This window comes from Nerophis ophidion, linkage group LG17, assembly GCF_033978795.1.
Source record: "Nerophis ophidion isolate RoL-2023_Sa linkage group LG17, RoL_Noph_v1.0, whole genome shotgun sequence".
Lineage (NCBI taxonomy): Eukaryota > Metazoa > Chordata > Actinopteri > Syngnathiformes > Syngnathidae > Nerophis > Nerophis ophidion.
In genome coordinates, this window is record NC_084627.1 from 35437145 (window position 1) to 35459295 (window position 22151).

At 40.3% G+C, this 22151-nt stretch overlaps 1 protein-coding gene across 3 annotated transcripts in view; it reads right to left on the reverse strand.

Annotated features, from left to right (window-relative positions):
- Positions 1 to 21936, reverse strand: part of il6st (interleukin 6 cytokine family signal transduce) — a 72595-nt gene extending 50659 nt beyond the window's left edge. Inside the window, exons 1-5 of one of the 3 annotated variants that reach the window (XM_061876836.1) lie at positions 21778 to 21936; positions 17532 to 17603; positions 11676 to 11978; positions 5958 to 6108; positions 5569 to 5726 (exon numbers count right to left, since the gene is read on the reverse strand). In XM_061876836.1, coding sequence (XP_061732820.1) covers positions 5569 to 5726; positions 5958 to 6108; positions 11676 to 11978; positions 17532 to 17603; positions 21778 to 21829 — 736 coding nt within the window. In that variant the 5' untranslated portion in view covers positions 21830 to 21936. The remainder of the gene's footprint in view (positions 1 to 5568; positions 5727 to 5957; positions 6109 to 11675; positions 11979 to 17531; positions 17604 to 21777) is intronic. The other 2 variants (XM_061876837.1, XM_061876838.1) reach the window with 2 other exon arrangements.
- Positions 21937 to 22151: the final 215 nt, after the last annotated feature.

Consider the following 22151-nt stretch of genomic DNA (forward strand, 5'->3'; position numbering starts at 1 on the left):
ATGATATTGAGATAGCGTTGAAATACTTTTATAACTAATTTCAACGTATAGTCAATACACATGCTCCCTTTCGAAAATTTAAAGTTAAAGGTCGAAATAATCCCTGGTTTACCTCTGCAATTGGAAACCTTCTCAAAGAGAGAGATGTTGCTTGGGCCAGGGCTCGAAAAACAATGACAGAGGTTGACTGGCTTAGCTTTTGCCAGCTTAAAAATAAATGTACTTCGCTTGTTAAGAGAGCCAAGTCTGATTTGTACCTGCATGAATGCAAAAAACATATAAATGACCCCAAAAAGTTTTGGCGAACCATAAAAGCTTCTTTAAATCACGTGACAAAAAATTAATTTCCATGTCCTCCATCCATCCATTTTCTACCGCTTATTCCCTTTCGGGGTCGCGGGGGGCGCTGGCGCCTATCTCAGCTACAATCGGGCGGAAGGCAGGGTACACCCTGGACAAGTCGCCACCTCATCGCAGGGCCAACACAGATAGACAGACAACATTCACACTCACATTCACACACTAGGGCCAATTTAATGTTGCCAATCAACCTATCCCCAGGTGCATGTCTTTGGAAGTGGGAGGAAGCCGGAGTACCCGGAGGGAACCCACGCATTCACGGGGAGAACATGCAAACTCCACACAGAAAGATCCCGAGCCTGGATTTGAACCCAAGACTGCAGGAACTTCGTATTGTGAGGCAGACGCACTAACCCCTCTGCCACCGTGAAGCCCAAGACAACTATATCAAATTGTTTTAATGAGTATTTTGTTTCTGCCGGATTTTTGTTTGAGTCGTTGAATCCTCAATCATCAAATGTTGGTTTAACTAAGGCCAATATACCAAATACACCACAGGCTGTAAATAGACGCAGCACCTGCACTTTTGAGTTCACACCTCTATCAGTATCTGAGGTAAACAATGCATTAAAGAGCCTAGACACAACTAAAGCAGCAGGGCCTGACCAAATTGACCCTTTTTCTTAAAATTGCCTGCTGATTTTATTGCTGAGCCTCTCTCGCGTATTTTTAACCTGAGTCTAAAAAGTAAAAGCATTCCAAAAATCTGGAAATCAGCCTTTGTTCTTCCCCTGCTAAAAGGAGGTGAACTCACAAATATGAATAATTACAGACCAATTTCTAAATTATGCATTTTAGCAAAATTGTTTGAGAAGATCATCGTAACCAGCTAAATGATTTTTTAGAATTAAACAATATTTTATCTCCATTTCAATCTGGTTTTAGAAAACAGCCTAGCACTATTACAGCTGCTCTTAAGGTCCCCATTATTTCATTGAGACTGTAGACGGCAAGAAATACTTTGTCGCCCTATTTATTTATTTGTCAAAATCATTTGACACAGTAGACAAAAGTCTGTTCATTCAAGCTCTCCATCACGTTGGATTATCTAAAAATGCAGCTGCTTGGTTCACAGACTATATTTCCAGCAGAACACAACGTGTACAGGTGGCTGGGACGACCTCTTCATTACTAGACATTACCAAAGGAGGTTCACAAGGCTCAGTGCTGGGGCCCATTTTACTTACTTAAATAATCTTTGCAATAATCTGTCAAATGTAATGTGCCATTTTTATGCAGACGACACCATTATTTATGGCTGTTCAACCGCCATCACTCAGGCTTTTGAGTTTTTACAAGCTGCTTTTGATGTCATCCAGGCTCGCTTATTTGATCTTAAATTGGTTTTAAATACAGATAAAAGCAAGGTAATGATTTTCTATCATTCAAGTGTGCTACTGGAAAATATTCAAAATATTGTAACATCAAATGGAAATCATATAGAGCAGGTCTTAAATTACAAGTACTTGGGTTTTACTCTTGATCAGGAGCTTTCATTTAAAGCCCATATTAAGAATTTGGTCTCTAAGCTTGGGGTAAAGCTTGGTTTCCTTTTTAGAAATAAAAACTGCTTCTCTCTTAAATTCAGAAAGAAATTGGTGACAGCCACTTTCTTGCCCGTAATTGATTATGGAGATGTGCTTCATCTAAATGCCTCCAGTCTTTGGACACTGTTTTTCACTCAGCACTAAGATTTGTTACTGGCTGTCGTAGTCTCACCCACCACTGTCAACTGTATATGAAGTCAGACTTATCTTTATTGAGTGCACGCAGATACACCCATTGGCTGACCATCATTTATAAAGCTCTTCTAGGTTTAATACCGCCATACTTGCGTACTTTGTTACAAAGAAAAAACTGCTCTTATGCGTTACGTTCTAACAATTTGTATGTTTTAACTGTTCCCCATGTACGGACTGAATTTGGCAAAAGAGCTTTTGGCATTACTGCCCCTATGGCATGGAATGCATTGCAGACGAAACTGAAACTCACTGAACTACTTCCATTTGGAGACTTCTGTTCTGTCCTGAGGGACAGAGAGCAAGAGACTTTTGCACAGTGCCTGCATAGTAGAGCTTAAACTTGCACTTACAGATGTAGCGACCAACTGTATTTAGTGACAGTGGTTTTCTGAAGTGTTCCTGAGCCCATGTGGTGATATCCTATAGAGATTGATGTCGGTTTCTGATACAGTGCCGTCCGACTGAGGGATCGAAGGTCACAGTCATTCAATGTTGGTTTCCGGCCATGCCACTTACGTGGAGTGATTTCTCCAGATTCTCTGAACCTTTTGATATTATGGACTGTAAATGTTGAAATCCCTAAATTTCTTGCAATTGCACTTTGAGAAATGTTGTTCTTAAACTGTTTGACTATTTGCTCACGCAGTTGTGGACAAAGGGGTGTACCTCGCCCCATCCTTTCTTGAGCATTTTTTGGGAAGTTGTTTTTATACCCAATCATGGCACCTACCTGATCCCAATTAGCCTGCACACATGTGGGATGTTCCAAATAAGTGTTTAATGAGCACTCCTCAACTTTATCAGTATTTATTGCCACTTTTCCCAACTTCTTGGTCACGTGTTGCTGGCATCAAATTATAAAGTTAATGATTATTTGCAAAAAAAAAGTTTATCAGTTTGAACATCAAATATGTTGTCTTTGTAGCATATTCAAATGAATGTGGGTTGAAAATGATTTGCAAATCATTGTATTCCGTTTATATTTACATTTAACGCAATTTCCCAACTCATATGGAAACGGGGTTTGTATATACAGTATGTCCACAGCTCCTAGTATGCCTCTTACAGATTTGATGTGATCTGGAGAAGAGAGAGAGTTGCAGCCCAGGGGAGGCATGCAGACATTGTCAGGACATACATCATCTGCCTGGCACTGTCTAAAAAAGGGCATCATCACCTAGTGTGAAGTGAAGTCAATTATATTTAAATAGCACTTTTCTCGAGAGACTCAAAGCGTTTTACATAGTGAAACCCATTATCTACATCTTTAAGCAATATTAAACCAGTGTGGAAGGCACTAGGAGCAGGTGGGTAATGTGTCTTTCCCAAAGACACAACGGCAGCGACAAGGATGGCGGTAGCGGGATCGAACCTGGAACCCTCAAGTTGCTGGCAAGGCCGCTCTACCAACCAAACAACGCCATGCAAAATTTTGGTGTCACTCTTCTTTTTGGCAATAAACATGATCATTATGTCTCCTAAAGTGGAATGCAGATATCTAAAGTCAAGATCTGGGACCCAGAAGCTCCCCAATAAGAGATTTAATGGACGAGTAAACAGTGATGACAACCTCTGTTTCTGGGTGCGGATAGCTCATTTAGGGGCTCGAACAGCTCATCTCATGGGCAAAGATGAGCTTCAAGTCAGCCCCAGTTCCGCTTTACCCTGGGATGGACCACAATTTAACAATGACTGAGAAACCAGTTAAGATTCTTGGAAAAACCTTTACAGCAAAGGACAAAGTGGTACTTGGCACGTTTCTCTTATTCGCATACTTCTATCCAGCCTACACTCACCCAAATCACATAAAATAAGCAAAGTGCTTTAGTCTAGGAATGAAAGGAGTCTCATTACTATTGAGGTGGACTTTGCATCTTCCTTTTGGCTGGATTTGAATCGTAATCTGTTTACCTCTATTTACTTATCATAACACCCTGATGATATTTGTGATGTTTTGAGTTCTGTTTAGTCCAAATGTTTGTGAAGCCAGGAAGCCATAGTACGATGGACAACTGTAGGTGTCTTGTATGGGTGTGTGCACAAGTCAGAGAGTGACAGCTGGCAGCTCGACGTCAAAAAACTAAATCTAATTATTTTATAGATGTTACATTATATATGTATTTTCTGTTAAAAAGTAACAATGGTCAGAATGCCCCCCAGATACCCCCCTGGGGAGGTGCTTAGGGCATGACCGACCAGTAGGAGGCCACATGGAAGACCTCGGACACGTTGGAGAGACTATGTCTCCAAACACTGCATCCAAACTTCACGCGCAATGTAAGGTTTCACCTTCCAGGGACGCTGGACTTATTACAGTCTCAGAGGCACGTAAGGGCAAAAGTACTCAATTGATGAGAGAATATGGCCAGATTTTAATGGGAAAGCCCACATTTAGACTTAGACTTCCTCTTTATTGTCATTCAAATTTGAACTTTACAGTACAGATATCTTCAGCAAGGGTGCTCATCTTGGATGAAGGTGCACAGTAACAGGAGAAGAATTCTGCACACCTACAATCCACGGTTTTGTGGAGCTATTTTCACTTTTTTCCTAAATTTCTAATCCAATAATTTTACAACTTCACCTTAAATCAGGTCAACCTCTACATTTGTGCTAGCCAGCGGCGCCAAAATAGTGGAATTGTAGAGCACATAGTGAATAGCTGACCAAAAGCTTTTAGGGATGAGTGTTATTGCTGGCGACATGACCAGGTTCTGAAGTTTTTGACAGAAGCAATCTGCACAATGATCCAGAACAGTAAGTTCCAGGCTGCCCCTAAGAAACTAATCATTTTCATAAAAGCAGGCGAGAAGGGCCCTACAACATCCAAGCTCTGCAGTGGGGCTTCTTACTACACCTCTTGATAGGAAGCTCCAAGCAGATCTCAGAAAGCAGTTCAAGTTCCCAGCTGACATCGCAATCACATGACTCTGCTCATAGTATTAACATAGCAAACAACCAAGCAGGTGGTTTGCTGGAGTTGACTGTCTTCTGGGAGGAGATGGAGCGCAAAAGATCAAAATATGCAAAGGTCATTGGTGAATGATGCAGCAATGGCTGAAAAGCCCGGTTTGAGCCAATTAAAGTTGGGTCTCGAGGTTTTTGCGGGCTAATCATTACAGCGTGCCCTAAAGCTCTTTGGTCTTAACTTACTGCAGAACCGGAGAGCCACCATTGGCACCAAGAACATTCTGGAAGGCGCAGAAAAGGCCGGATGATTAAAGACCCCAAACACCCTATGACCTTGGATTAGTCACAGGTGACATGTACTAGTTATATTCAAGCACAATTGTACAGAGACTAGTTTAGGATATTTAAGTGTGGAGGAATGGGGGATACATGGCTTCAGGTCAAATAGCTGAAGGGGTGTAGGCCTGTGAAAAGTTTGGGAAGCACTGCTCTAGCACACATCATGCAACATATAATTGCTTTAGTTAATTCAAAATCAAAATAGTTGATATCTTACCAAACCAATCAGCATCTTTATTAAGATGTTCGGACTCCTTACTTCCCAGATGATTGCGGGCCACTACCCAAACATCCAGTATCATGTGATGAGGGAAAATAGCCATTTTCACTTGAGCGCTATTTCCTTTTGTTGACACATTGTAGACCTGATCATCACTAAAGAAAAACAGAATCACAAACAAACATTTAACGCATATAACACATATTCTATTTTTAATAAAACATATATCCTGGCAATATACATTCTACCAATTAACATCACTGAGACCAATGCAGACTGATCAGAAAGTGCATTGACATACATTTTATGACGCTGATAAGATACTGTATCTTGACAGAGATAAAATGATGACAACAAGTGATGGACTCTCAGCAAAATGTACTCACAGCATAACTTCAACATGCAGAGTATACGTCGTCGGTGACATTTCGTTGGTGTGGTATCCTGCGGTTTCCCAAAAACACTTCAAGTTTGGTAAGATAAAAGCTTTCTCCTGAGTTGCGATGCATGTCAGATTCTTAGGTTTGTCTGGAGGATCTGAAGTTGGACAGAAAAAAAAAATATATATATATATGATGCATTATAATATACCACATTGGGTGTGTTTTTTAAATGACTATGCATTCATGTAGGATAACTACTTTATTCTATTCCTGAAACGCTGCACACAAAAGGTATGCACACCTACTATGTAGCCAATGCAATATTTTTTTTCTGGAGCAATACATAATAAGCACTGCTGTTTTTAAAGCCCAAAATTTGAACCCACAAGTCGGATTGACCTTACATGTATGGTACCATGTTCTCCAATGCATTTTGAGTACAAGGCAGACAGATGCTTAATTACATGATTACATATACATAATCACTTAATTAACCATTCTTTCGTCAAAGTGGAAATAATATTAAGTATAAACATACACCTTCAATGATTAAAAAAAACAACAACAATTAAATGCACATTAAAAATTGGGCCTGTAAATATTATTTTTCATTGAGGTCAGTCTAGGCCTGGACAATATATCAATTTTATCAATAAATTTGAGTTTCTTATTGCAGACAAAATACTTTATTTTTTTAAATGGATGTTTTTCTCTTCTTACACTGGCATAATTTTTACCCTCGTGAGCTTCTGGAGCACTCGCTCGCCCCCTTACTTCCTTAGCGGAAATCCACAAGCCTAGCAAAACATGGCTAATGCTAATGCTAACAAGCGCGAGACATTTGTTTTAAAGAAAAGTGTCGTCCGTGCTTTAGATTTGCGACAACAAACGTGAAACAAAAGACTGCATCCTGCAAAAGTTTGTTTAAAAATGTAGCAGAACAAGAACTTATTCCGGCATCTAAACAGCATCAAGCCTAGTGGCAGAAATGCAAATCTTTACAAGGCAAAAAAGACCGGCAGTGTACTGTGGTGGAATCATTTACACAAAGTATATATGATGAAAAAGAACAATGCAAAGCGATCTCTAAAGCAATCTCTCTGCACATCCGAAATGGACAGGTTGTACAAGCGTGTGCTGCTACAAAACTACTGTGGAATTATAACGCATTTTAATCATCAATAGAGTAGGGACAAGTGGTAGATAAATGGATGGATGGATAGTGACATAGTACATGTCCAATGAAGGGTACATTGTCTTTAACATCAGAACACACTAAAAAGGAGCCCGGGATACTTCATGGAAAAGCCTGCGTTGATCCATTCACTAAAACTATATAGTCGAACGGGAACTGCACTTTTTGGGGGAATCCAATCATTATGAAAGACATGACGATGGATGGTTTTGTATTGTTACTGCATTCTCAATATTAAATAAATTGGAACCTATGGGAGCTGCTCTATTCTGCCTATAAATCCCTTAAAAAACATGCAAACACCTCCATTAAAGGCCTACTGAAACCCACTACTAATATGAAATATTAACATTGCAACACATGCCAATACAGCCTTTTTAGTTTAGTAAATTGCAATTTTAAATTTCCCGGGACTTTTTTCTTGAAAACGTCACGTAATGATGACGTGTACGCGTGACGTCACGGGCTGTTATGAATATGAGCGCTGCCTACACACACAGCTAAAAGTCGTCTGCTTTAACGACATAATTACACAGTATTTTGGACATCTGCGTTGCTGAATCTTTTTCAATTTGTTCAATTAATATTGGAGAAGTCAAAGTAGAAAGACGGAGTTTGGAAGCTTTAGCCTTTAGCCACACAAACACACGGTGATTCCTTGTTTAAAATTACCGGAGGTGAAACTTTAGTATGGATCACAGCAGACATGGATCCCGACTACATGTCAACCAGCAGGTTTCGGTGACAAAATTGTGGTTAAAAAGTCGCCTCTTACCGGATATCAGCTGAACTTGTGCCGTCAATACAGCTGCCGTCGACTTCCCCGAGACACTGCGCGTCAACACCCGGCCGTGGACGTACACTTCCGACTACCAGGTACAGTTAAACTCACTAAAACACTAGCAACACTATAGAAAGATAAGGGATTTCCCAGAATTATCCTAGTAAATGTCTCTAAAAACATATGAATTCCTTTACTTGTCCGTCGCTATCAATTTCCTCAAACACAAATCCTTCATCCTCGCTCAAATTAATGGGGAAATTGTCGTTTTCTTGGTCTGAATAGCTGTTTTTGTTGGAAGCTCCCATTAAAATCAATGTGAATATATGAGGAGCCATCAATATGTGACATCATCGTCTGCGACTTCCGGTAGAGGCAGGGCTTTTCTGTGGTTGCGAACTTTATCGCGGATGTTCTCTACTAAATCCTTTCAGCAAAAATATGGCAATATCGTGAAATGATCAAGTATGAGACATAGAATGGACCTGCTATCCCCGTTTAAATAAGAAAATCTAATTTCAGTAGGCCTTTAAGGGTTAAATAGTTTAAGTAGGGCAGCACGGTGGAATAGAGGTTTGTGCGTCTGCCTCACAATACGAAGGTCCTGAGTAGTCCTGGGTTTAATCCCGAGCTCGGGATCTTTCTGTGTGGTTTGCATGTCCTACCCGTGACTGCGTGGGTTCCCTCCGAGTACTCCGGTTTCCTCCCACCTCTAAAAGACATGCACCTGGGGATAGGTTGATTGGCAACACTAAATTGGCCCTAGTGTGTGAATGTGAGTGTGAATGTTGTCTGTCTATCTGTGTTGGCCCTGCGATGAGGTGGCGACTTGTAGCTGAGCTAGGCACCAGCGCCCCCCGCGACCCCAGAGGGAATAAGCGGTAGAAAATGGATGGATGGATGGTTTAAGTATATATGTAACGTAGCGGCTGGATCTAGTCGGTCTCACTTTGAAGCACAGATAGGGCTTTGGCCCTAACGTATAATGACGGTTAGCTGAGAACGACCGGAGAGTTTCCGGTCAAAGACAGTTTCAATTCCCACCTCCAAGAGAAGTGGAACATGTTACGAGGAAGGCGCTGGATATTGAGTCCAAGAGGAGCATGTTCTATGCCTCTATTGTTGAGGCAGCCAATCGGCGCTGTGGCAACAAGGGGGTCGGGGCCTACCGTGGCGATAATCCCAGGACCAGTTGGTGGACACCAAGGGTGAGGGATGCCGTCAAGCTGAAGGAGGAGTCCTACAGGGTCCTTTTGGCTCATGGGACTCCAGAGGCAGCGGACAGGTATCGACAGGCCAGTCGACCGTGTGCGGTTTTGGCAATTGCAGAGGCAAAATTTCGGACATGGGAAGAGTTCGGAGAAGTCATGGATAACGACTTCCGGACAGCTTTGAAGCGATTCTGGACCACCATCCGCCTTCTCAGGAGGGGGAAGCAGTTCCTGTCAACACCATGTATAGTGGGGACAGTGTGCTGCTGACATCAACTGGGGATATTTAATTTTCATGAGGGAACTCTCCTGAAGGAATCAATAAAGTACAATCCATCTATTTATCGTGCATCGGTGGAAGGAATACGTCAAAGACTTCCTCAATCCCACCTACACGTCTTTCAATGAGGAAGCAGTGCCTGGGGACTCCGCGTAGGCTCTCTTATTTCTGGGGCTGAGGTTGCAGAAGTGGTTAAAAAGCTCCTTGGTGGCAGAGCCCTGGGGGTGGATGATATCTGCCCGGAGTTGCTTAAGGCTTTTAATGCGGTTGGGCTGTCATGGTTGACAAGATTCTGCAGCATTGTGTGGACATTAGAGGCAGTGCCTCTGGATTGGCAGACTGGGTTGAATCAGAGGGTGTGTTCATATTATTGTGGGATCACATTCCTCAACATTCCCGTTAAGGTCTATTCAAGTGTACTTGAGAGGAGGCTACGTCGGATAGTCAAACCTCGGATTCGGGAAGAGCACTGTGGTTTTGGTCCTGGTCGTGGAACTATGGACCGACTCTATACTCTCAACAGGATCCTTGAGGGTGTTTGGGAGTTTGCCCAACCAGTCTACATGTGTTTTGTGGACTTGGAGAAGGCATTCCACCATGTACCTTGAGAAGACCTGTGGAGAGTGCTCAGAGAGTATGGGGTATTGGACCACGAGATTGTGGCGGTCAGCTCCCTGTATGATCAGTGTCAGAGCTTGGTCCGCATTTCTGGCAGTAAGTCGGACCCATTTCCAATGAGGTTTGGAGTCCTCCAGGGCTTCCCTATGTCACCAATTCTGTTAACAACTTTGATGGACACAATTTCTAGGCGCATTTAGGGCTTTGAAAGGATCTCTGGGGTGGTGTTAAGGGTGCGTCCGATCGGTAGGAGACCACGAGGAAGACCCAGGACACAGAGGATAGACTACTTCTCCCAGCTGGCCTGAAACCGCCTCGGGATCCCCCGGAAAGAGCTGGGGGTGGAGGTAGTATGGGCTTCTCTGCTTAGGCTGCTTTCCCCGCGACCCGACTTTGGGTAAGTTAAGAAGATGGATGGATGGGTTGTTGTTTTGTTTTGTAAAGCACTTTGTGTTTGCCATTTATAAAAAGTGCTATAAAAAAATGTTTGATTTGATACAGTTAAAGTTTAACCTGTCCAATTTACAGATTTGTATTTATTTTGTATTTTGTGACACAGTTGTATCATGTTCATTATTAAAGTGCAGATCCAACTGAATCCTGATTGATCGAATCAAATCTTGATTGATCAATTGAGAACGTTAAGAATCTAAATTTAATCAACTTAGCCATTATATCCGGCCTTAATAACATTACAATGTGTCCAGCAGCAAGGGCAGAAAATGAATTCAGAAGAAACAGGTTGAAACAACTTGCTGGGCTGAATAAAAATCCTCTGACTTGGTGGAGGTATCCACTGTTGGCCTACCTGGTATAGCAATATATTTCTGCCCCAGGGACCAATCTTGCATTAGAGAAGGGTAATCATCGGCGAGTGATACTGTCATTGCAAAAAGGAGCTGCTTAACTCCAGAATACGTCAATAGGCTTCTTGTCCTGTCCAATAGTCTTAAGAACATTTGTAATTTGTTGAAAAAGTTTCATTATTTATGAGTAGATCAAATCAGATCGCATCAGTTTAATCTTAATGACTTTATTAATAAATTAAAAATATAGAAAGTGAATAGATTTAGGAAACTGGCCAGCCCTACTAATAAAGCTGGAAATCTGGAATGGCTGTCCCAAATTAATGTTCTTAACCATATTGAATATTTGTTTAATGCACTTAAAAGACAGCTTTGTGGAAGGAAACCATCCAATTCTGGCAACAAGAATGGTTAAATTTCCAGTCAACGCAGAAATTTGTTATTGGCTTAAAAAATAATGTGGTTGAGGTTAAACTACAGAAGGGAAAATTTAGCCACATATTATTGGCGGTATGTAATTTTACTGTTTTCATAATATTAAGTGTATGTATAATTGTGTAAGTATTGGTATTAGATACAATTCTAAATACATTTGTCTCTGTATGCCCAGTCCATTTTTTTTAATTTTAAAGCTATACATTTCTATGCTGGATAAAGAAAGGTTCATATAAATGAATACTTGCACCTGACATTGAAATGTCAACAAAACGGACAAGTATGATTTTATCAATGACACTCATACATTGCAGACTATGACTCTTGGCACCATTTTATATTTCATTAAATGTCATGTCAGGAAAAGTTGTAAGATTAATAAAAAAGTTACTTACAGATTTTTGTAAGAAGGATCCCATGAATAAATTTCCCCTTGTTTACGGAAATGTAGGGAGATTTTTCCCTGCTGTGGCAGTATAACCATTCTGGCTTTTCGCTGTTCACAAGGATAGTGACACTAAGTGCTGATTCGTTGATCTTAGTGTACTGATTCTTGGGGATAATACTCTGGGAAAGATTCCAGTAAAGATCATCTGCTGTTGTTTCAGCCGTGTCAGTGATCACACACGTAGCTGTGAAGTTGGTCCCAATCTGGATCACTGGAGACTGCGGTGTTATTACCAAATGGCTGGTAATTTCTGAAAGACAAAGCTCACCCTCGTTAATTGTGGTTAATTGTTTTAGGGCCTTATCAGGGTAAAATGATTATCGCAAATTGGAATTCATTTGGAATTAAAAATGTTCAGAGTTACAGAATTTAAAAAAAAACTTTTGAATATGGTTAAAATTATGAGAGCTATGTAGACACAAAATAACACACACATAGTCACATTTACAGTGTAAAGGGGAGAAAAGGATGCTGCCTAAGACTTGAACTGGAAGATTATGGCCAAAATAATGTGAATGATTTTTTTTTTCGGGAGTATTGAAATCACTAATAGTAATTATGTTATGTAAAAAAGGGTTTTACTGTTTCCTATTGGTCAGCAATCTACTTGCAGTGGCGGTGTCCTGGAGGTAAGGGGGTTGGGGCATCGTGTGAATGTAACATTTAATTTGTAATGAAATACTTTTATACAAAAGCTAAATCAAGGATATACATAATTTTAAAGAAAAATGTATGCATTCTTGTTCATTATTAGTTATAACATTTCAGCTTATTTTCATTACATTTTGTATTGTATCTGATTAATTTTTGCTGTTTTTTAGAGCCATAAAACAAACAGTTACATTCCATTGGTGGCCTTTCAGTCATCAATTAGATAGTCCTGCTTGACCTCATCATACATTTGATTATTTGTAGTGTGAAACATGTACATTAAATCAGAATCAGACTCACCTGCATTAAGCTGCTATGTCAACACACAAGGAATTTGAATGGGTAGACTGCGATCTTTGTTCAATGCAAAAAGTAAATACTAACGATTAACTTTGTCCTGGGCGATATATTGATTTTATTGTTATATTAAATCTTTTTGTTGCAGACGATTTAAAAAATGTAAAAAATTATTTTTCTTCTTTTTCTCTCCTCTTGCTGATTACAACTTTTTTGTTGCAACAGGCTTGGAACAAATGACTGCACATGGCAATGTTTTTTTGTTTTAATTCAGCAGCACAACAAACATATTCCTGCATTTGAAACCAAAGACACCAGCTGACAGCAGGAAATACAATTACTTTTAAAAGTAACATCCCAGAGCCAACATGTATGAATGACAGAAAAACATGTGGTAATCCACTTAATTTACTGAAACTATAGTCTGCTCATTGTTTTACTTGATTATTTATTTGCATACAATGTGTAATAGTACATTTTATTTACATCTGTATTTTATTCAAGACAGCAGTTTTAAGTTTTCACGAGTAATCTCAATGTTGTAGATGATTATTTATTTGCATGCAATATTAAATTTTTGTTAACGCGAGTATTTAATTCAAGACAGAAGCTTTGCTCACCAGAGGAAGCTCTTAATTTAGTTCATTAAGAATTATTCGATAAAAAGTACAAAACCCAAAACAAGTGAAGTTGGCATGTTATGTAAAACGTAAATTAAAAATAAAAGAATTAGCAAATCCGTTTCAACCTATATTCAATTGAATTGACTGCAAAGACAAGATACTTAACATTCGAACTGGGAAACTGTATTTTTTGCAAATATTAGCTAATTTGGAATTTGATGTCTGTAACATGTTTCAAAAAAGCTGGCACAAGTGACAAAAAAACTGTGAAAGTTGAGGAATGCTCATCAAACACTTATTTGGAACATCCCACAGGTGAACAGGCTAATTGGGAACAGGTGGGTGCCATGATTGGGTATAAAAGCAGCTTCCATGAAATGCTTAGGCATTTACAAATAAGGATGGGGCGAGGATCACTCCTTTGTGAACAAATGCGTGAGAAAGTTGTCGAACAGTTTAAGAATAACATTTCTCAACGAGCCAATGCAAGGAATTTAGGGATTTCACTATCTATCATCAAAAGGTTCAGAGAATTTGGAGAAATCACTGCACCTAAGTGATGATATTACGGACCTTCGATCCCTCAGGCAATACTGCATCGAAAAGCGACATCAATGTGTAACGGATATCACCACGTGGGCTCAGAAACACTTCAGAAAACCACTGGCAGTAACTACAGTTCGTCGCTACATCTGTAAGTGCAAGTTACAACTCTACTATGCAAAGCGAAAACCATTTATCTACAACACCCAGAAATGCTGCCGGCTTTGCTGGGCCCGAGCTCATCTAAGATGGACTAACGCAAAGTGGAAAAGTGTTCTGTGCTCTGATGAGTCCAAATTTCAAATTGTTTTTGAAAACTGTGGACGTCGTGTCCTCCAGAACAAAGAGGAAAAGAACCATCCGGATTGTTATAGGCACAAGTTCAAAAGCCAGCATCTTTGATGGCAAAGGGGTGTATGAGTGCCCAAGGCATGGGTAACTTACACATCTGTTAAGGCACCATTATTGCTGAAAGGTACATACAGGTTTTGGAGCAACATATGTTGCCATCCAAGCAATGTTATCATGAACGCCCTTGCTTATTTCAGCAAGACAATGCCAAGCAACATGTTACAACAGCGTGGCTTCATAGTAAGAGAGTACGGTTAGTAGACTGGACTGCCTGTAGTCCAGACCTGTCTCCCATTAAAAATGTGTGGTGCAATATGAAGCCTAAAATACCACAGCTGAGACCCCGGACTGTTGAACAACTTATGCTGTACATCAAGCAAGAATGGGAAAAAATTCCCCCTGAAAAGCTTCAAAAATTGGTCTCCTCAGTTTCCAAACGTTTACTGAGTGTTGTTAAAAGGTAAGGTCATGTGAGACAGTGGTAAAAAAGCCCATGTGCCAAATATTTGCAATGTGTTGCTGCCATTAAATTCTAAGTTAATTATTATTTGCAACAAAAAAAAAAAAGTTTCTCAGTTCAAATAATAAATATCTTATCTTTGCAGTCTATTCAAATGAATATAAGTTGAAAAGGATTTGCAAATTATTGTATTCTGTTTTTATTCGCGAATTACACAAATTGCCAACTTCACTGGTTTTGGGTTTGTACAATGTATATCTGGTCTATAAATAGCATTATTCAAATTAGAATTTTGCTAAGAGTATGATGCAGGGTATGCAGTGTCATTTCAAACTACTATTTTTTTATCAATTAAAAGCAAACCTCGTTTTTGAATTATCTCTCTCATTTGTAGTCAATGGGTCGAAAAAAAATTGAAAATCGAAATGTTTGTGAGATAAACAAATATTTTATTTTTAAGGCCGTATCGCTCAGGCCTACGATTAACTAAAGTAAAAACAAGTAATTAAACGTGTATGTGCAAGGCTAAAAAGATAGTGCGGTTTTGAATAGAGTAAAGAGCAAAAAAGATGACGTGAACATGAGCTAGTATATTCACAGTGACTGATTAGTTACAGATTTATTATGGGAGTGCTCTGGGATGGTGGAAGCTCGCAGCATTTACTTGTTTGCAGTTTTTCTGGGAAATTGCAGAGTCTCTAAACACAAGTACAGTCTCCAATTACAGCAGAAAAATGTTCAAAAATTTTTGCCAAATGTTTTTAAGAAAGAAGAAGTCACTAAAATGACTGGCAAAGTCTCCAGATCCACTTGAAGCAACAGAATGAAACTTGAAAAATGCCCCGTTTATCGGTTTCGATTTCAAAATCACTGACTCACTCATTTTGCTGTCAATCAATCAAGAAATTTAGTGCCGGGCTTACTACAGGGTATCTGCAGGTTTCAGCAAGTCAAATTTAAGACTTTTTAAGACCTTTTTAATGCCACCTTGAATAAAATTTAAAACCGAAAAAAATAATAAAAAATCTACAAATATAAGTGATGGTTGGGGATCCCACTGTACTACAACCTCAATGACAATCAGTCAAGTTTACTTTATGTATGTTTATTAAAAAACAAACTGATAAGCTCCACTCTGCCAAACAGCTTTTTAAAAATCTTGAGAGATCCAAAAACTTTGACATCCAAAACAAACAAACCAACACCAACGCCAGTAAAAACATAATAACCGAGGTGAGGGTAAAAATAAATTACATTTCATTAACACATACCGAGACCCGTTGACTTGGTCGAAGAGCAGGTTTTGGATGTGAGGTGCTAATCCGTGTCTCGTAATATATGCTGTTTTATCCTTTCCGCAGGAAAATGTATTAGCAACCTGAGAATCAGGAAACATCACACGAAAAAGATCGCCAATCCCGTCATTTGAGGTGTAGGATTGATGTTTCACCACAGTGTGCAAGATCCATAACACCTCGGATTTTAATGTTGCTGTCCCGCGGAAGATTAGTGTCAGGTCAGTGCTGCTAGCGCCAGTTGTTGCTAACTGGGGGTGCGTTGGCGCTGGACCCACGCAGAACTGAGAGATGCCCGGTGTTTGTTTTTGGCTCTCTGTCGCGATTTATGCTTAACGCACTGCATGTGCGATTCGACCGCTCTAATTCCCATGGTGCCAAGTTTGAAATCTCTCTTACAAAGTATGCACCTGGCCTCTTCGGGATTGGCAACAGGCTTAAACCAGCTTTTAAACCGGCTGTCCTCCAGCCAACGCTCGCAAAACTTGCATTTCCCCATGCTGACTGAAAGGCGGGACACGAGGAAGAAAGGAAGGAGTCTGCGCGCGACCCGACTATGCGCGCGACTGACACTGAAATCACTCACTTTTACTCAAAGACGTGCCGTAACTTTTACTAAAAGACGTGCCCCGGAAAAAATTTAAAAAACTGGCCCGACAATTTAAGACCATTGAGTACTGAATTTAAGACCATCTTAGGAATTTCTAATAAATGTAATACTTTTTAAGGCCTTAATTTTAGACACATGGATTTAAGACTTTTTAAGATTTTTTAAGGATCCGCAAATACCCTGTACTAAGTTCGAAATACCACACGCAAAAAATAAAATGGCATGTACTATTACCCAAATTACCCAAAAAGGTAGGCCTGTCGCGCACATCTTTTTTAACCAAAGCGGCAAACAGTTTTGAAAGCCTGGTTTTAATCCCTGACCGCCAAAAGGCATGGACTGGAGCCTGTCCTAGTTATTATAATTATTGTAATCATCCATCCATCCCATCCATTTTCTACCGCTTATTCCCTTTTGGGGTCGCGGGGGGCGCTGGCGCCTGTCTCAGCTACAATCGGGCGGAAGGCAGGGTACACCCTGGACAAGTCGCCACCTCATCGCAGGGCCAACACAGATAGACAGACAACATTCACACTCACATTCACACACTAGGGCCAATTTAGTGTTGCCAATCAACCTATCCCCAGGTGCATGTCTTTGGAAGTGGGAGGAAGCCGGAGTACCCGGAGGGAACCCACGCATTCACGGGGAGAACATGCAAACTCCACACAGAAAGATCCCGAGCCTGGATTTGAACCCAGGACTGCAGGACCTTCGTATTGTGAGGCAGACGCACTAACCCCTCTTCCACCGTGAAGCCTATTGTAATCATTATTATATTAAAAAAGGCATAATAATAAACCAAGCATTAGACATATGTGGATAAAAAACTTTCACATTAAAACAGATGGCCAATGAACTCTAATAGGCGCTTTATTCCAAATGTGTTTAACGTCATGTCACTACGGTAGCTGTAGTTTTGTTATCAAATAGCAACATATTACAATACGACAGAAGCTTAGCATATACATACCTCCTGATGTAGACGAAGCAGATGCCAGAAAGGCCAGCATCAACAGTGGAAGCCTTACCGCAGACATTTTCCCTATCAGAAAAAATACTCATATTACTTTACCGCTGTTTAACGTTGTGCATCGAGTCCTAATGATAGATGGATGGATGGATGGATGGATGGATGGATGGATGGATGGATGGATGGATGGATGGATGGATGGATGGATGGATGGATAGATAGATAGATAGATAGATAGATAGATAGATAGATAGATAGATAGATAGATAGATAGATAGATAGATAGATAGATAGATAGATAGATAGATATAGTACTTTGTTGATTCCTTCAGGAAAATTAAAATTCCAGCAGCAGTGTACAGAGTTGAGATCAATTTAAAAAAGTAAGAAGCAAATAATGGGGGTTTAAATGGTAACAAAATAAAGAAATATTACAATAAGAATAAAGATAAAAAGCAACAATGAGAATAAAAATATAACAGTAAAATAAGATTATAACAAGAGATACTAGGCAGTAGTGACCATGTTATGAAAACGTATTGCACTGTTATTGTTTTGCATCCCCTGTCATCCTAGTACCCCCCGCCCCCCTCCCCAGAGAGGAGTTGTACAGTCTAATAGCATGTGGGACAAAGGAGTTTTTGAGTCTATTAGTCCTGCACTTGGGATAAAGCAGTCTAGAACTGAACAGGCTCCTCTGGCTACTAATAACTGTATGCAGAGGGTGACTGGCATCATCCAGGATGCTTACTAGTTTGTCCACAGTCCTCTTCTCTGCCACCGTCACCAGTGAGTCCAGTTTCATTCCGATTGTAGAACCGGTTATAAAATTATAACCTTTGAGGAAAACCTCATTTAAAACATTTGTATGCTCGTACAACACTTAAAACTTTTAGCATATCAGTATGTGGAATTAAACTGAATTAAAGGAAGGCAATGGGTCCTATAAAAATGGGACTTGTTGCCTCCCTGCTTGGCACTCAGCATCAAGGGTTGGAATTGTGGGTTAAATCACCAAATGATTTCCGAGCGTGGCCACCACTGCTGCTCAGTGCTCCCCTCTCCTCCCAGGGAGATAACATGGGGATGGGTCAAATGCAGAGGATAATTTCACCACACATAGTGTGTGTGTGACTATCGTTGGGACTTTAACTTTGAATTAAATTGACACAACATAAACAGAACAGAACAATTACCCGGACACCCTTGCGGCACTAACTCTTTCGGGACGCTACGATATAAAAGTATGCTTTAGTATACTATGGACTGAAGCTGTGTGCCGTCATTGCTTTTGTAGATGTTGTTTTGAGGCATGTTTAAAAAAAATAATAATAATGTTCTTTGTGAAAGTCAAAGTATAGTATTTCCCATAGTTGTAATGGGTATCCGGATTATCTCAGGGAGAGCATGTTCCAAATTCCAAGCTGTTTTGAGGCATGTTAAAAAAAAAAAAATGCACTTTGTGACTTCAATAATAAATATGGCAGTGCCATGTTGGCATTTTTTTCCATAACTTGAGTTAATTTATTTTGGAAAACCTTATTACATTGTTTAATTCATCACAACAAAATAAGGCATAATAATGTGTTAATTCCACGACTGGATATATATCGGTATCGGTTGATATCGGAATCAGTAATTAAGAGTTGGACAATATTGGATATCGGCGAAAAAGCCATTATCGGACATCTCTAACTACAAGTCTTCACAAATTACACAGAACACTAATTATGATGAACATCTTGACCTTTTTTTTTTTTCTTTTGAGATAAAGACTATTTATGTATTTAATATGTGTTTACATACTATTGTATATAATTCATTTATTATTTCTTTATTCACTGTTCTGTTACAGAGAACAATGAAATGGGATACAAATACTATAGAATGAAAAGGGGTAGAATTAAATGAGATCAGTTTTTTCCTACTCCTTTTCGGACGTGCTGTAATGGAACAACTGGAAATATGTGACGCGTTACATCAGGGGTCGACAACCTTTTTGGCTGAGAGAGCCATGAAAGCTAAATATTTTAAAATGTATTTCCGTGAGAAACATATATATTTTTAACATTGAATACTACAACATGCGTGCATTTATAAGTAAAACCAACATTTTTAAAGTATAAGAAGTCTCATATTCTTTTAATAAGATTTTTATTCTGAAGTTAACCAATAATAATCAAAATACTTCTTACCATTAATGCAACTTCATGAACAGGTATGGTAGAAAACCGTTGGATGGATTAAAATGCATGAGAATGTTTTATATTTTGAATGTTATTCTTAACACTGTGATTATGTTAAAAAAATAATGGATATATTATCACACAACTTTTATGCTTAAGGGCCGTTGCTATAATTATTGTCAATTTTTCTGAAGTGGTATTCGTCTTTGTCTGTGCAAAGCTGGCAATCCAAAAGATTGCAAGCCAGTCTGGTATCAGTGTTTGTGTCCCGGAACGGTCTGCTGACTGCCAAAGCCGAACACCGCCGTGACGCAGACAGAGCAGAGAGACAAGGCGATATCACCAGCATCAACACATTTGCATTTTTGTATAATTATATATTGTGTCTAAATGGAGTTGTCGAGATTACCCCCTTCCATCAGCGACAGCTTCAGTGATAAAAATAGGGACCTCCCAAATAAATAGAGGAAGCACGCAGGCCAGACTTTTAGAACGTAGTTTGGAACTGTAACTAAAATACAGCCCAAAACACGTCTCCTCATTGAGCCAAATTGAACTCTGTCTCTGCATGATTCCTTGCTTCTCGTCTGTTTAATAAATGTCATCAGTGTTTGAACCTGACAGATTACCAGCGGACATAATGTAGAAATGTCAGCTAAGATTTATCTGAGAGTCAGATGGAGTCATCAAAAGAGCCGCGCCTGGCTCGAGAGCCATAGGTTCCCCACCGCTGCATTACATTGTATCGTATGCATGTTGGAAATGAACTGAATTGAATATTCGGAGCCCTGCGATGAGGTGGCGTCTTGTCCAGGGTGTACACCGCCTTCCGCCCGAATGCAGCTTAGATAGGCTCCGGCGACCCCAAAAAGGGACATTCATCCATCCATTTTCTACTGCTTATTCCCTTTTTGGGGTTGCGGGGGGCGCTAGCGCCTATCTCAGCTACAATCGGGCGGAAGGCTGTGTACACTCTGGACAAGTCGGCACCTCATGGCAGGGCCAACACAGATAGACAGACAACATTCACACACTAGTGCCAATTTAGTGTGTGAATGTGTCTTTGGAATTGGGAGGAAGCCGGAGTACCCGGAGGGAACCCACACAGTCACGGGGAGAACATGCAAACTCCACACAGAAGGATCCCTAGCCTGGGATTGAACCCAGGACTGTAGGACCTTCGTATTGTGAAGCAGACGCACTAACCCCTCTTCCACCGGGACAAGCGGTAGTAAATGGATGGATGGATGCGATGGATTCCATTGTATCGTATGCATGTTCGAAATGAACTGAACTGAATATTCAGAGCCCTGCGAGGAGGTGGCGACTTATCCAGGGTGTTCCCCACCTTCAGCCCGATTGTAACTGAAATAGGCACCAGCGCCCCCCGCTACCCAAAAAGGGAGTACGCGGTAGAAAATAGACTGGTGGATGCATATTCGGAGCCAAGCAATGAGGTGGCGACTTGTGAAGTGAATTATATTTATGTAGCACTTTTTCTCTAGTGACTCAAAGCGCTTTACATAGTTAAACCTAATATCTAAGTTACATTTAAACCAGTATGGGCGGCACTGGGAACAGGTGGGTAAAGTGTCTTGCCCGAGGACACAACGGCAGTGACTAGGATGGCTGAAGCGGGAATCGAACCTGCAACCCTCAAGTTGCTGGCACGGCCACTCTACCAACCGAGCTATGCCGCCCCACACGCCTTGTCCAGGGTGTACACCGCCTTCCGCCCGAATGCAGTTGAGATAGGCTCCGGCGACCCTCTGCGATCCCAAAAATGGACAAGCGGTAGGAAATGGATGGATGGATGAATATTCGGACATGATTTCGTCGACAAACATAACGCGACAGGCGTATTTGTAAAACCCCTGAGTCGCTAACGACATTAATTTTGACAACAAATAAAAAAATACTGCTTGTAGCATAAAGATGTGGAATGTTGCGAGACAAATAAGCGTGAAGAGCTAACTGTTACTGTACATGTCGTCACGTCGGCATTCCAGCTAGCGCCATATTGTTTTCGTTTCTTAAGAATAAAAAACGTCACTACTTACCTAAATTTGAGTCAGCGTCAGTCGATATGTGTTTTTCTGATAACGACACCATTAATTTGCGAACAAAGGTGGTCAAAGTTTAATACGCAACATATTTTGGGTAAGCGCCCTGCCTCGTACCACGTAGGACCGCCCACTTCCCGTCAAAGAAGCAGTGTCGTAAAAAAAATGTTGCGCCCCTCGTCGATATCAAAACATACTGATGGACGTACCGAAAACCACATTACAGTATTCTGTCGTCTGCGGAACTCACTTGTGCCAGAATACTGTGAGATATATTTCACATAAATGTCACTAATCTTGTTTATAAACGTTAGCGATTTCAGTGCAAGTTATTTCCAGTATATGGAAGACCATTGACATCATCTTATAAG